Source organism: Austrofundulus limnaeus, unplaced genomic scaffold, assembly GCF_001266775.1.
Source record: "Austrofundulus limnaeus strain Quisiro unplaced genomic scaffold, Austrofundulus_limnaeus-1.0 Scaffold38, whole genome shotgun sequence".
NCBI lineage: Eukaryota > Metazoa > Chordata > Actinopteri > Cyprinodontiformes > Rivulidae > Austrofundulus > Austrofundulus limnaeus.
The window spans coordinates 2296089-2309195 of record NW_013952440.1 but is presented as its reverse complement, the minus strand read 5'-3'; the positions used below and the strand labels follow the sequence as shown (position 1 = coordinate 2309195).

At 43.1% G+C, this 13107-nt stretch overlaps 1 protein-coding gene across 1 annotated transcript; it reads right to left on the bottom strand.

Moving 5' to 3' along the window:
* Positions 1-2858: 2858 nt before the first annotated feature.
* Positions 2859-9259, bottom strand: LOC106516535 (bridging integrator 2; the record flags this gene model as incomplete). The annotated part of the gene is given in 2 exon segments (XM_014006942.1): positions 2859-4692; positions 9094-9259. Coding segments are annotated over 2 exon segments (754 nt in total), but the record flags the coding sequence as incomplete, so codon positions are not given.
* Between the last annotated feature and the right edge of the window lie 3848 nt (positions 9260-13107).

Genomic DNA, 13107 nt, shown 5'->3' with positions numbered 1-13107 from the left:
CTGAGTATATGTGGTTTTATAAAGGTGTGCAAATCTATATATGGGCTTAAATCTAATCTAAATGTCTCTTGTAGTTACTTGTATTTTATATTTAATATTAACATAATTACAATCTAGTAACCAGGACAATTGCTGGTGGGCCAAATCAAATGGCTCAGCGGGCCAATTTTGGCCCACGGGCCCCACTTTGGGCACCTCTGGTCTAAACCATCCAGTATTAACTTTCTTTTTCTTAAAAGAAAGGTCTTTTCTGGTTCTAAACAACAGCAAACAGGTTTCAAACAACAACAACAACAACAACAACAACAACAACAACAACAAAACCCTACTTCAGAAGAACATGGCAAATGCAAGTTTTTCATTTTTCAGAAAAAAATGCTGTACAAGATGAGATGTCAACTAAAATTATGACTTTTTAGATGCTTTATTCTAAATGTGCTTGTTTGAGTCCTTGAAGAGCTTTTTTCCAGAGCTCCACAGTCGCTGTCAGGGAAAGGCAAACAACAAGCCAAAGTGTGTTTAAAACAGCTGAGATGAAGCACAGTATGCCAGAGGGGTTCAACGAAAAGTGTCCTGTGAGCTTTTGTATTTGCAAATATTGACTACAGCCGCAGAACAGACAAAACCATACAGTATCTGAAGTGTGGATGTGAGTTTTTCCAGGGTTCACAATGGCTGAACATCTAGATGCAGCGTATCAATATTCAAAAGGCTTAGCTGCATGATGGCACAAGTGGTGCAATCAGCCTTCAAACTTCCACACATTTCAAATTTGCATTTTCTTTTTGTTTCTCATAATGTCCTCGAGTTGCCTTTGAGACCGAGGGGATAGTTTCTGTTTTTGTCCTCTTCTCTCATTGTTTTCTGCATCATTTCTCCTCAGCATTCTCCTTATTCGATGTATTGACTGTGTCTGACTCATCCTAAATCTGGATGCACAGTACGACCCAGAAAGCTGTTTTTTTTTCTGTTTGCACATTGTTAGTTTTCAACGGTTCAAAGGGATTTTTTGTATATGCTGTGCACTACATGGACACAAAACTAAAGATCAGGGACACCCAGGGGTTCTGGCTTAGCTGATTCCAAATCATTTATGTAGCATGGTTCATTTGGAAACTGTCCCACCTTGAAACAATCATCTCTTTCTCCCTCATACCCAAATATGCTAATCTTTGTGACACACTCTGTCAGATGAGTCACTGCTGGTAGGTCAAAATTCAATAGATGAAGAATTATCACCCCCATTGACAGAAGCCATGAAGGATGAAGGTCTTCTCAAAGTGTCATTTTCTTCTGATGATTTTACATTTGGTTATCTGAGCAATCTGACTTTAATAGTTATTGTTCTCTCTAAGAAAACAGTAGTTCAAGCTGATTTTAATTAGACAAAAGTCATAATAAAAATGATTACAATAAACATCCTATAGACAGCTGTGGGCCAGGTGTCAAGCTGGCACTGCTGGTGGACTTCTAGAATGGCAAGTAAATTGACAACTGGCCCAGTTTTGCTTTGGTTTATGATGCCCATATCTCTGAATGCCACAACTGGTCCAGTTGTGGTTTGGTTTATGTGGCCCAAATTTGTCAATGCCAGAACTGGCCCAGTTGTAGTTTAGTTTATGTGGCCCAAATTGGTCATACCATCAATTGGCCCAATTGTAGTTTGGCTTATGTGACCCAAATCTCTCAATACCAGAACTGGCCCTGTTGTGTTTTAGTTTATGTGGTCCAAATATGTCAATCCCTTAACTGGCCCAGTCTTTTGGTTTAGGTGGCCCAAATCTCTAAATGCCACAACTGGCCCAGATCTGTTTTGGTTCATATGGCCCAAATTTGACAATCACTCAACTGGCCCAGTTGTGGTTTGGTTAATGTGGCCCAAATCTGTCAATACCACAAGTGGCCCAGTTGTGTGTTACTTTATGTGGCCTGAAGTTGTCAGTCCCTCAGCTGACCCAGTTGAGGTTTAGTTTGTATGGACAAAATCTGTCAATCCCTCAACTGGTGGCTTTGTTGTGGTTTGGTTTATGTGTCCCAAATCTGTCAATAGCACAAGTGGCCCAGTTGTATTTTAGTTTATGTGGCCTGATGTATCAATCCCTCAACTGGCCCAGTTGTGATTTGGTTAATGTGACCAAATCTGTCAATGCCACAACTGGCTTAGTTGTGGTTTGGTTTACGTGGCAAAAATCAGACAGTCCCTCAACAGGCCCAGTTGTGGTTTTGTTTATGTGACCCAAATTACAACTGATCCAGTTGTGTTTTGGTTTATGTGGCCCAAATCTGCCTATTTGGTTTATGTGGTGCTGGCCCATGCATGAACCAGTTTTGGCAAACCACATCTGGGCCACCATAGGTCCATCATTCTTTTTGGTCTGGCTGAGTGTTAGTGCATTGTGTGGGACAGAACTGGATCAAACAAATTTTGCTATGTGGGAATCCTCTGAAAATGATCAGATGAAATAATTAGATTGAAAGGAGTCAAAAACAGCCTATGACCTAAAGGAAAACTTGGAAAGAGAAGAAAAAAAACTGTACCAATTATATACAGAAAAAATATCAAAATAAGTTGCAAGATACTGTACCATAAAGATATGAAAAACTAAAAGTTATTTAATTATTTGAATGCACTTTTAAACCATTAGAAGTTGGACAACTCCCAAAAATGCCTAACATGAATCATAGCTGATAGAACTGCAACATGAAGCGAGACATATTTAGTTTCCAAAAACCAAAAAGGCACGGCGATGGGACTGTTTTGACAGGTCTGAAGCTTGTGGTATCTCCATCAGCTCTAGAACCTGCAGCATTTCCAACTAAAACCACCAAAAGGCATTCATGGCTGATAAAAACAACTCTTAAGTATAATTAACTTTATTAAACGTAAGGCTGGAAAACATGATTTGCACCTCATCAGATAGTCACTGTGATAAAATGACACACTGGGGTCAGGTTCATTTGTCATGTCTCAGAGATGAGTCACCTGTCAATGTTTCCTTCTCCCTCATAAAAAACTGAGGTCATGGTCTTATCCAGTCACTGTCTTTTTAATCTGTGTGACAGCTACATTTGTGTTTATGGTAACCAGTCTTTCCGGTGTTGTTTTTGTTGTGCTCATTACCTCTGATAACTTGTGCTTAGCATAGAAGGCAGTGTGACTTTGTCTTTTGGGCCAAAATAGAAAGTAAATGGAATTTGGTTTAAACAAAGAAGAAATCCACGGCTTTGGTTCTTTTCTTTCATATTACAAAAACCCAACATATGACTACATAATGGTCCCAACAGGTAGGAGACGTTAGAAACGATGAATAGAATGGGCAGTGCTCAGTTTCTAAATTTATATCAACCTCATTGTACTCATTCAGACAACAGGAAAAAGACGTTAAAGTTATTAAGATGTTAACATAACTCAAAAGCAGCTGGTCTATTACTTTCATTTAATTTCTATATAATCCAACAAAACAGATACAAATACAGTGTGCAGAAATCCCCAGTTAAAACTCCACTTTACAAGTCCACTTTTATGAATTTAGTTACTTCCACAGTAAAATAAAAACATAAATACACATAAATTAACATGACACCACTTCAGAATGTGTGAAATAATATACAAGGAATGCAGCCATGCTTCATTAAAATACAGTTCTATTATAGTACACAAAAATCATAACTGCMGTATAGAATAAAACAGTCTGTAAAATAGGGATGACCTTAAAGAAGGCACAGTAAGAGACGTGTTTTAGGTTGTGATCTGTTGGTTTTGGTCAGTTTAGTCCAGTTTGAGGGTTAAGCTGAGAAAGGCACAATGTGCAAATTTCTTTGATCATCAGAACAGATGCAGACAGTTTCCCTCATATCCCTCGATGTGGTAACAAGTTGCTCAAGGTTTTTGTTTTTACACAGTTCATAAGTTGGAAGACTTCAGGTGTCTAGTTTTAATTTGCAATTCGAGAAGAATTTCAAAAGAGTGAAAAGAACCGCTGGAACAGAACTCAAGACAGATGTAGTGTTGAGASTGAACATGTGTGCCAGGTAATTTTCCCCCCTCTGGTATGTGTTTCAKTTACATAAAAAGCTGATGACAGGTTGAATGATGAACCAGATCTAGCTTGGGCTTTTAGGTTCTTTCACTGGAGCGCCGGTGCTGCTTTTCCTACTCTGCGTTGCAGGCTTGGTCCATTTGTCCCTCAGGCCCCTGAAGTTGTAGAGTCTGCTAAAAGGTAGGTTAAACAGACCCCTCCCTTCCTCCTGTTCAGGAGCTGCCTGTACCTTTGGAATCGGGCCTTGAGGACTGACCTGAGGTTGCAGGTTAGAGTGTGTGTATAGATAGGATGATCCCTGGTGCACTGGAGCCTGGAACAGGGACTGGTCAGGTCGGGACCTAATCTGCGCTGTCGGAGGCTGTCGAGAAAGAAGTCCTTGGGAGACCTGTTTTCGACCGGAAACGGACCCAACAGGAGCCCCTATCACTGGGGCGGGGCTTCTGGATGCTCGTCTGCGAGGAGATGACTTATTATCCGAAACGTTGAAACCACTGTAGAACACTCTACTTTCTATCTGACTTCCGGAAGGACGAGCCCCAGAAGCCAGAGAGCCTGAAAGGGGTCTTTGGGATCTGACTGGTCGGGAAGATGACGGAGGTCCATTGCCCTGCTTCTGATGTCGCTCTGGTGTAGGGGAATTACTGAAAACCTGTAGAAACAAAGATAAGACATTTAGCACCAACAAACATTGCTTTGTTATTTATTATTTATGATGAAGTGTACAATAAATGGCCAAATGAGACAAACATTAGGTAGTTGCACAGGGAAATTGGACTTAGAACTACAGCAAGTGAAACTATCAATCTTTAATCCATTTATTAAAATTGCATCAGACTGAACAAATGTGTCACTAAATATTCTTTAAAACATAAAATGGTTTCTAGCAGGATTTTGGTGGGGTCTTAAAGGTAGTAGGAAGTCACACTGTACAACAATACTAGATTTATTAGATACAGGACTGACTTTTGATTGAGGGAAAAGTCTGTGGATGCACTCATGGCTGGGACAAAGATGTTAGTCGCAGCAGCAGTCAATTTTCCCAATAAGATTTCTGATAACAAGTTAGTAGCAAGTGTTGAAGTGACAGACACACTCATGCAAACACATAAGGGAAGATGAATTAATTTGGGATTGTCAGTTCAAGAATACACAATTTATTTTCTACGGAGAATGTTAGAACTACAGTAATTTCAGTTCAAACAAAGGCTAAAGCTGAAACTGGTTAACATACTGACATCACTCAATTACACACAATTATATTTGTAAACATATATTACATGTGATTAATAAAAGGACATGTAGGTCAGTGTGCATGTATGATAGTGGCAATATTTTAATTCACTTATGAGGCTTTAAAATTCTTTTTATACTTGATTTTACATCAAAATCTAAGTGATCTATTGATGCACTATTCATTAGTCTGGGTAGATGGCGCAAAATAAATAATCTAATGGACATAAATTATATGATGTAATTGTAATGTACAAACTATGTGTAAATGCAAATAGTCTCTTCATTTAACTCAAGTTTTGGTCCGTCCGTCCATTTTCTGCCGCTTATCCGGGATCGGGTCATGGGGGCAGCAGCCTAAGCAGAAAGAGCCAGACTTCCCTCTCCCCAGCCCCTTGGGCCAGCTCGTCCGGGGAAATCCCAAGGAGTTCCCAGGCCATCCGAGAAACAATGTCCCTCCAGCATGTCCTGGGTCTTCCTCTGGGCCTCCTCCCAGTGGGACGTGCCTGGAACACCTCACCAGTGAGGCATCCAGGAGGCATCCTAACCAGCCACCTCAACTTGCTCCTCTTGATGTGGAGAAGCAGCGGCTCTACTCTGAGTCCCTCCCGGATGGCCAAGTTTCTCACCATATCTCTAAGGGAGAAGAACCCAGACACCCTGCAAAGGAAACCCACTTCCGCCACTTGTATCTACGATCTCGTTCTTTTGGTCACTACCCAAAACTCGTGAACATAGATGAGGGTAAGAACATAGACCGACCGGTAAATCGAGAGCTTTGCCTTCTGGCTCAGCTCTCGCTTAACCACGACAGACCGGTACAGCACCTGCATCACTACAGACACAGCACCAATCCGCCTGTCGATCTCCCGCTCCATTCTTCCCTCATTCATGAACAAGACCCCAAGATACTTAAAACTCCTTCACTTGGGGCAGGATCTCCTCCCCAACCTGAAGAAGGCACCCTACCGGTTTCCGGCTCAAGATCATGGTCTTGGATTTGGAGGCACTGATCCTCATCCTGGCTGCTTCACACTTGGCTGCGAACCGCTCCAGTGAGAGCCAGAGATCACAATCTTATGAAGCCAATAGGACCACATCATCCACAAAAAGCAGACATGATCCTAAGGTCACCAAAACGGATCCCCTCAAAACCTTGGCCATGCCTAGAAATTCTGTCCATAAAAGTTATGAACAGAATTGGTGACAAAGGGCAACCTTGGTGGAGTCCAACTCTCACTGGAAACAAGTCCGACTTACTATCAGTAATGCGGACCAAGCTCTGGCACCGGTCGTACAGGGACCTAACAGTCCGTATCAATGAGCCTGGTACCCCATACTCCCGGAGTACCCCCCAAAGGAGTCCCCGAGGGACACGGTCGAACACCTTCTCCAAATTCACAAAACACATGTAGACTGGTTGGGCGAACTCCCATGCACCCTCCAGGACCCTGCTGAGGGTGTAGAGCTGGTCCGCTGTTCCACGACCAGGACAAAAACCACACTGGTCTTCCTGAATCTGAGATTCGACTAGCCAATGGGCCCTCCTCTCCAGGACCCCTGAATAGACCTTACCAGGGAGGCTCAGAAGTGTGATCCCCCTATAGTTGGAACACACTCTACAGTCCCCTGTTTTAAATAGGTGGGGGCACCACCTCAGTCTGCCAATCCAGGGGAACTGCCCCCGATGTCCACGCGATATTGTAGAGTGGCATCAACCAATGCCACCCCACAACATCCAGAGCCTTAAGGAACTCTGGATGAATCTCATCCACACCTGGCCCCCTGCCACTGAGGAGGTTTTTAATCACCTCAGTGACCTCGGCACCAGAGATTGGAGAGTCCGACCCAGGGTTCTCAGGTTCTACTTCCTCATGGGAAGATGTGTTGGTGGGATTGAGGAGGTCTTCGAAGTATTCTGCCCACCAACACACAACATCCTAAGTTGAGGTCAGCAGTGCACCATCCCCACCATAGTGTTGGTGGCGAACCGCTTTCCATCCCTGAGATGCTGGATGGTGGAAAAGAATTGCCTCAAAGCCATATGGAAGTCTTTTTCCATGGCCTCTCAGAGCTCCTCCCATGCCCGAGTTTTTGCCTCAGTGACCACCAGAGCCGCAATCCACTTGGACTTGGACTCGGCTGCTTCCAGAGTCTCACAGGCCAAAGAGACCCAATAGGACTCCTTCTTCAGCCTGACAGCATCCCTCACCACCGGTGTCCACCAGCGGGTTCAAGGGTTGCCGCCTGACAGGCACCGACAACCTTACGGCCACAGCTTAGGTAAGATGCTTCGACAATGGAGGTATGGAATATGGCTCACTTGGACTCAATTTCCCCCACCTCCCTCGGAACATGTTCAAAGTTCTCCCGGAGGTGTGAGTTGAAGCTCCATCTGACGGGAGACTCTGACAGATGTTCCCAGCAGACCCTCACTATGCGTTTGGGTCTGCCAGGTTTGACCGGCATCCTCCCCCACCAACGGAGCCAACTCACCACCAGGTAGTGGTCAGTTGACAGCTCCGCCCCTCTCTTCACAGTGTCCAGACGTGCGGCCGCTAATCAGATGAAACAACAATAAAGTCAATCATCGAACTGCGGCCTAGGATRTCCTGGTGCCAAGAGCACATATGGACACCCTTGTGCTTGAACATGGTGTTCGTCATGGACAATCCATGATGAGCACAGACGTCCAATAACAAAACACAGCTCGGGGTTGGGGGGTTTCCTCCCAACCACACCTCTCCAGGTCTCACTGTCATTACCCACATGAGTGTTGAAATTCCCCAGCAGAACGAGGGAGTCCCCGTTAGGAGAGCTTTCCTGCACCCCCTCCAAGAACTCCAAAAAGGGTGGGTGATCTGAACTGGAGGTAGGGCACGTTGGTGAGCACTTGGTAGTTGGGCTTTCACCCATGGAGCCCAGTTGGGCAAAGCCCGAAGAGGAGACATGGGTCCCCCTTCCCCTGTGGGAGGGGCCGTAGGGGTCGGGTGCACTGTGTGTTGGGCAATGGTCAAGGGTGAGGTCCTTGGCGKTCTGATCCTTGGCTACAGAAGCTGGCTCTAGGGATGTGGAACATCACCTCTCTTGTGTGGAAGGAGCCTGAGCTGGTGTGTGAGGTTGAGAGGTTCCGCTAGATATATTTGGACTCACCTCGACGAATTGCTCTGGCTCTGGAACCAGTCTCCTCGATAGAGGTTGAACACTCTTCCACTCTGGAGTTGCCCATGTTGAGAGGTGCAGAGCAGGAGTGGGCATACTTATTGCCCCCCCATCTCAGTGCCTGTACATTGGGGTTCACTCCAGTGAATGAGAGGGTAGCCTCCCTCTGTCTACGTGTCGGGAGATGGGTCCTGACTGTTGTTTGTGCCTATGCACCTAACAGCAGACCTGGCTCCAGAGTGGGGCCCCGGTGACCCGCGTCTAGGTGAGGGAACACTGACCCCATTCATTGTACTCATCATAGGAGTCTTTGGGTTGTRCTTTGTCTGATCCCTCACCTAGGACCTGTTTGCTTTGGGTGACCCTACTGGGGGCATGAAGCCCTCGACAACATAGCTCCTAGGATCATTGGGACACTCAAACCTCTCCACCACGATTAGGTGGCAGCCCAAAGAGAGGTAAAGTTTTGGTGTGACATTTTAATTGAAATTCAGTTGAGACAAATTGTATTTTAGTATTTCTATTAGAAAAAGTCTAACTTGCCAAATCATTACTTATGCTTCCAAAAATACTTAATTGTTCTTGTGAAAATTTTGAGTGATGTAAATTAGCATTTTTTTAAATGAAAATAAAACATATGCTTTCTTGTTATTTATACCTTGCGTCCCTTGGTAGACGGTCTTCCTCTTTTCTCCTCATTGCTGGGTTTTCGTGACCCTTGGTTCAGCACCTCCTCCTTTTGTGAAGATGTTTTTTCTGGTCGGTCTCTTAAAGAAACCTCTTCTGATTTAAGGTCACCAGTTTCATCACCTCTTTCGTTGACCACATTGGCTGCTGAGTTGATTATTGCTCTCTTTTGTTTTGAGGTCTGGGCCTTATTGCCTTTGGCTACTACTTCTGTTAAATCATCATCTTGTGAATGACTCATGATTCTAATAGCTTCTTGATTGTTTATCTCCTCAGTCCACTGGGTCTCTTGGCTCAGCTTCTCTGTGGTTTTCTTTTTCACCTGTATTTCATCTTCTTTGTTCTTTGCATTATTGTCCTCCTTGGTCTCATTTTTTTGCTTATTTATTTGGAGCAAGGATGACATGACTCCAGTAGTCTTGGACAAAAGACCAACCTCAGTGTTTGACGTATTTTGGTCTGCAGTACTTAATGTTGTAGCAGTGGTGCTAGAATTCAAGCGTACAGGACTAGAGTCTGTGGTTGTAGAAGAAGTGCTAGTGTTTGTGAGACTGATACGATCATCCTTCTTCTCATAGTTATGAGAATCAGTTGAGTTCAGGAGGAGCTCATTCAAAGGAGAGTCACAACACTCATAAAATTCTTCAGATGTGTTAGAGAAAACAGAGCCTTCTTTTGGTGAGAAGTAACCATCACTAGTGTCAGACATAGGTGATTGAACATCCAGCAAGTATGATTGGAGGTTGAGTGGTGATTTTTGTGATTCTGGGGTAGATGAGCCTGAAGGAAAAGCATCAGAAGTGGGAGATTTTGCAGCAGCTAATTTGGATTTTTGCTTGGTGGTTGGTGACTTTGAGGTTGCCGCTTGTGCAAGAGAGAAATCCAAATGCAGAGGTTTCTCTGGAGTGTTTGGGCTTGTTTGTGTCTGTTCTTGAAAGGTAATGTGTGTATCAGTTTGTTTCAATGTGACTTGTGTTTGTTTACTTAGCTGACTGAGTGCATTTCCAGCACACACGTCTATTTTGTCATCAACACCATCTTTGAATACACATGGGCTCTGTGTTTTACCATTTGTTGGAGCTTTTAAAGACGCTGTTCCCTCTAAAACGTCTAGATCTTGTAATGTAAACTTACTAAATAATATCTTCTGAGGCTCATGTGATTTTGCAAAATATGTTTGGGGCTGTATACAATTAGCAAGTTCACAATTTGTCATGTTTTTTTCTGTCTGTGCCACTGTTGCCAAGTCTGAACATGTCTTGGAATCTGTCAACATCAAAGTCTTGGAATCAACATCTGTAGGACTTATTTCTTGAGTATTTTCACTAGCTTTCTTTAGTGCATCAGTAATCAAAAGATCGGATTGCATTTTTAATTTGGTTCCAGTGACTGACAGCTCCTCTGCTGTGCCACAATGTTGTCTATCATCTTTCTTGAGCTTTTTCTCTTGTGAGCTCACACACTGTTCTTGCTCTGAAGTAGCTTCAAACTTAGTCTGATTCTCTGTATCTTTATGAGCTCTTCTGTTATTGGCAGTACTGTCATGCACTTCCGGAGCAGCCTCTGTTCTTTTTACAGAAGATATTTGCACTGAACTTGGGAGGGGAGGCACATTGTGGACAACTGGCATCTCTGCACTGGAGTCCGGACTTGTGATCATCTCTGACAGTGGCTGGCTATTTTGGACGCTGCTATCTTTTAAAACCTGGTGGACAGTACGAGGCTTAGGGACTGGTGGAAAAGAAAGCAAAAAAGATGATGTAGAAGATGTGAGAACAGGCTGTGTCGCAAAAGTTGAGGTGGAAGAAGGTAGGGAAGAAGGGGAGCTAGTGGAGGGAWGAGACTTAGAAGAAATATTAGCTGTGCTTGAGTGCACTGCGGTAAGAGTGTTATTTATGGAGGTGGAACCTTCAGACTGTGTTGGAGAAGCAGAGGAATGGGGACTGTGCCCAAGTCCAATAGGACTCTGGATGTAAATCTCTTCAGAAGAGACTTTAGGTTGCATGTTATTAGATGTGTGTAAATCTGCATGTGGCACCACAGTATTTTCTATGCTTGGATGAGGAGGGTTTTCAAACAGGGAGGTCTGTGCACTGTTTGACTTCAAGGTGTGTACTATGTCCACAGCAGGACTTTGTGTATTTACAGTGTTAGTTTCTTTTTCCGAGGTTAATTTTGTGAGAGAGTCTAACTTCAGGCTGGTTTTGGAGACAGTTTCAGCTTTGTTTGAAGGCCACTGCTTACTAGACAAGGGTGTTTTGTTGCTAGAATGGGGACTGAAATCAGATGCATCATGACTTACATCTGGGTCTATGGTTGAGTTTGAATTAAGCTTATTCTCAGTTTTGAGGGCCTTAGCTTTATTCTGGTCAGGTATAAATTTTTCACTACATGATTTTTCATCTGCATTTTTGTTTTTGCTTTTGTTTTGACATGGAGCGGCAGAATCTACCACCAAATGGTACCACCAAAAAGGTTTGGATTCATTTGAGTCCAACTGTGAACTGGTTGCAGAGGAAGTGATAAGTTTGTTTGAAGGGCTCTCCTTACAAGATAAGCTGGGTTGGGGTGATGTATTAGAGCTGAGATCAGAAATATTGTGGCCTCCATCTGTATTTGTTGCAGTGTTTGAAGAGATTTTTTTCTCCATTTTGAGAACTTTAGTTTCACCTTTATCAGGTACAGACTTTTGACTACATAAAGGCAGTTTTTGTTCTGGTGCCTTGTTTTTACTTTTGCTGGGATCAGGAGTGGCAGCAATTATGACCAACTCCTTAGCTTTTGGTTCATTTTGTACTGGCTGAGTTTTCTCAGTACCCTGGATATGGACTGGTGTTGGTTTGTTAGCATCGTGACTACTGATAAACCCTCTTAAATCACTTGTTAGGTCAGGTTCTGATTGGGTGAGTGAGTCTGATTTTGTGAGGACAGTTCTTGCTTTGTTACTAGATTTAATGAGTGTATCGGGTGTAATTTGGACTGCATTTGGTTTCATGGTTGTGCTTGAAGACTGTTCCTTTGCTGTTTTGAGTACTTTAGTTTCATCCTTGTCAAGTACAGACTTTTGAACACATTGTGCCTTGTCTTTACTTTTGCTGTGATCAGGCACTCCAGTATCTACCACTGACTCCTTAGGTTTTAATTCATCTGAGTCAGACTTCAGACTTGTTGTGGAGTCAATTTCAGCTTTGCTTGAAGGTTTCTCTTTACTAGAAGAGGGTACTTTGTTGCTCGATTGCGTTAGTATTTTTGGACTGAGATCATGTGCATCATGGCTCAGATTTATGGCTTGTTTTGGACAGAGTTTGTCCTCAGTTTTGAGAATTTTAGTTTCATCTTTATCTGATACCAATTTTTGTGTACATGGAGGTGATTTTTGGCCAGATTCCTTGTGTTTAGCTTGGTTTTGATCAGGAGTGGCTGTATTCATCACCAACTCCTTTGCTTTGAGTTCATTTTGAAGTGGTTGAATTTTATTTATTTTCTTAGATACTTCAACTTCTGAAAAGGTTTCACATGGCTGGCTGGATGGACTGCAAAACTTGATCGCACCAGGGTCAAGTTCTGACTCTGTGAGTGTGTCTAACTTAGATGAAGGTAAAGATGGGGGTAGTGTATTGGAACCAATGTTGGGTCTGTCATGAACTGTATCTAAGTTTATACCAGAGCTTAAACAAGGCTTTTTATCAAGTTTGGGAATGGTACATGTGTCTTTGTCAATTCTGGACTTTTGAATACATGCATTTTGTTCAGCTGTCTTGTCTTTACTTTTGTTGGAACCGGAAGCAGTACTATCTATCAATATCTCATTTGCTTTGGGTCCATTTTGTTCTGGTTGGAGTTTAGTCATTTCATTATGTTTAACAGTTATTTGTCTGGGTAAAATTTCCTGTGACTTGTTAAGTGGACTGAGTGTGAGTAAGTCTGCTTTTGGGCTGATTGTGGAGACAATTTCAGCTTTGTTTGAGGGTCCTTCTTTATTAGA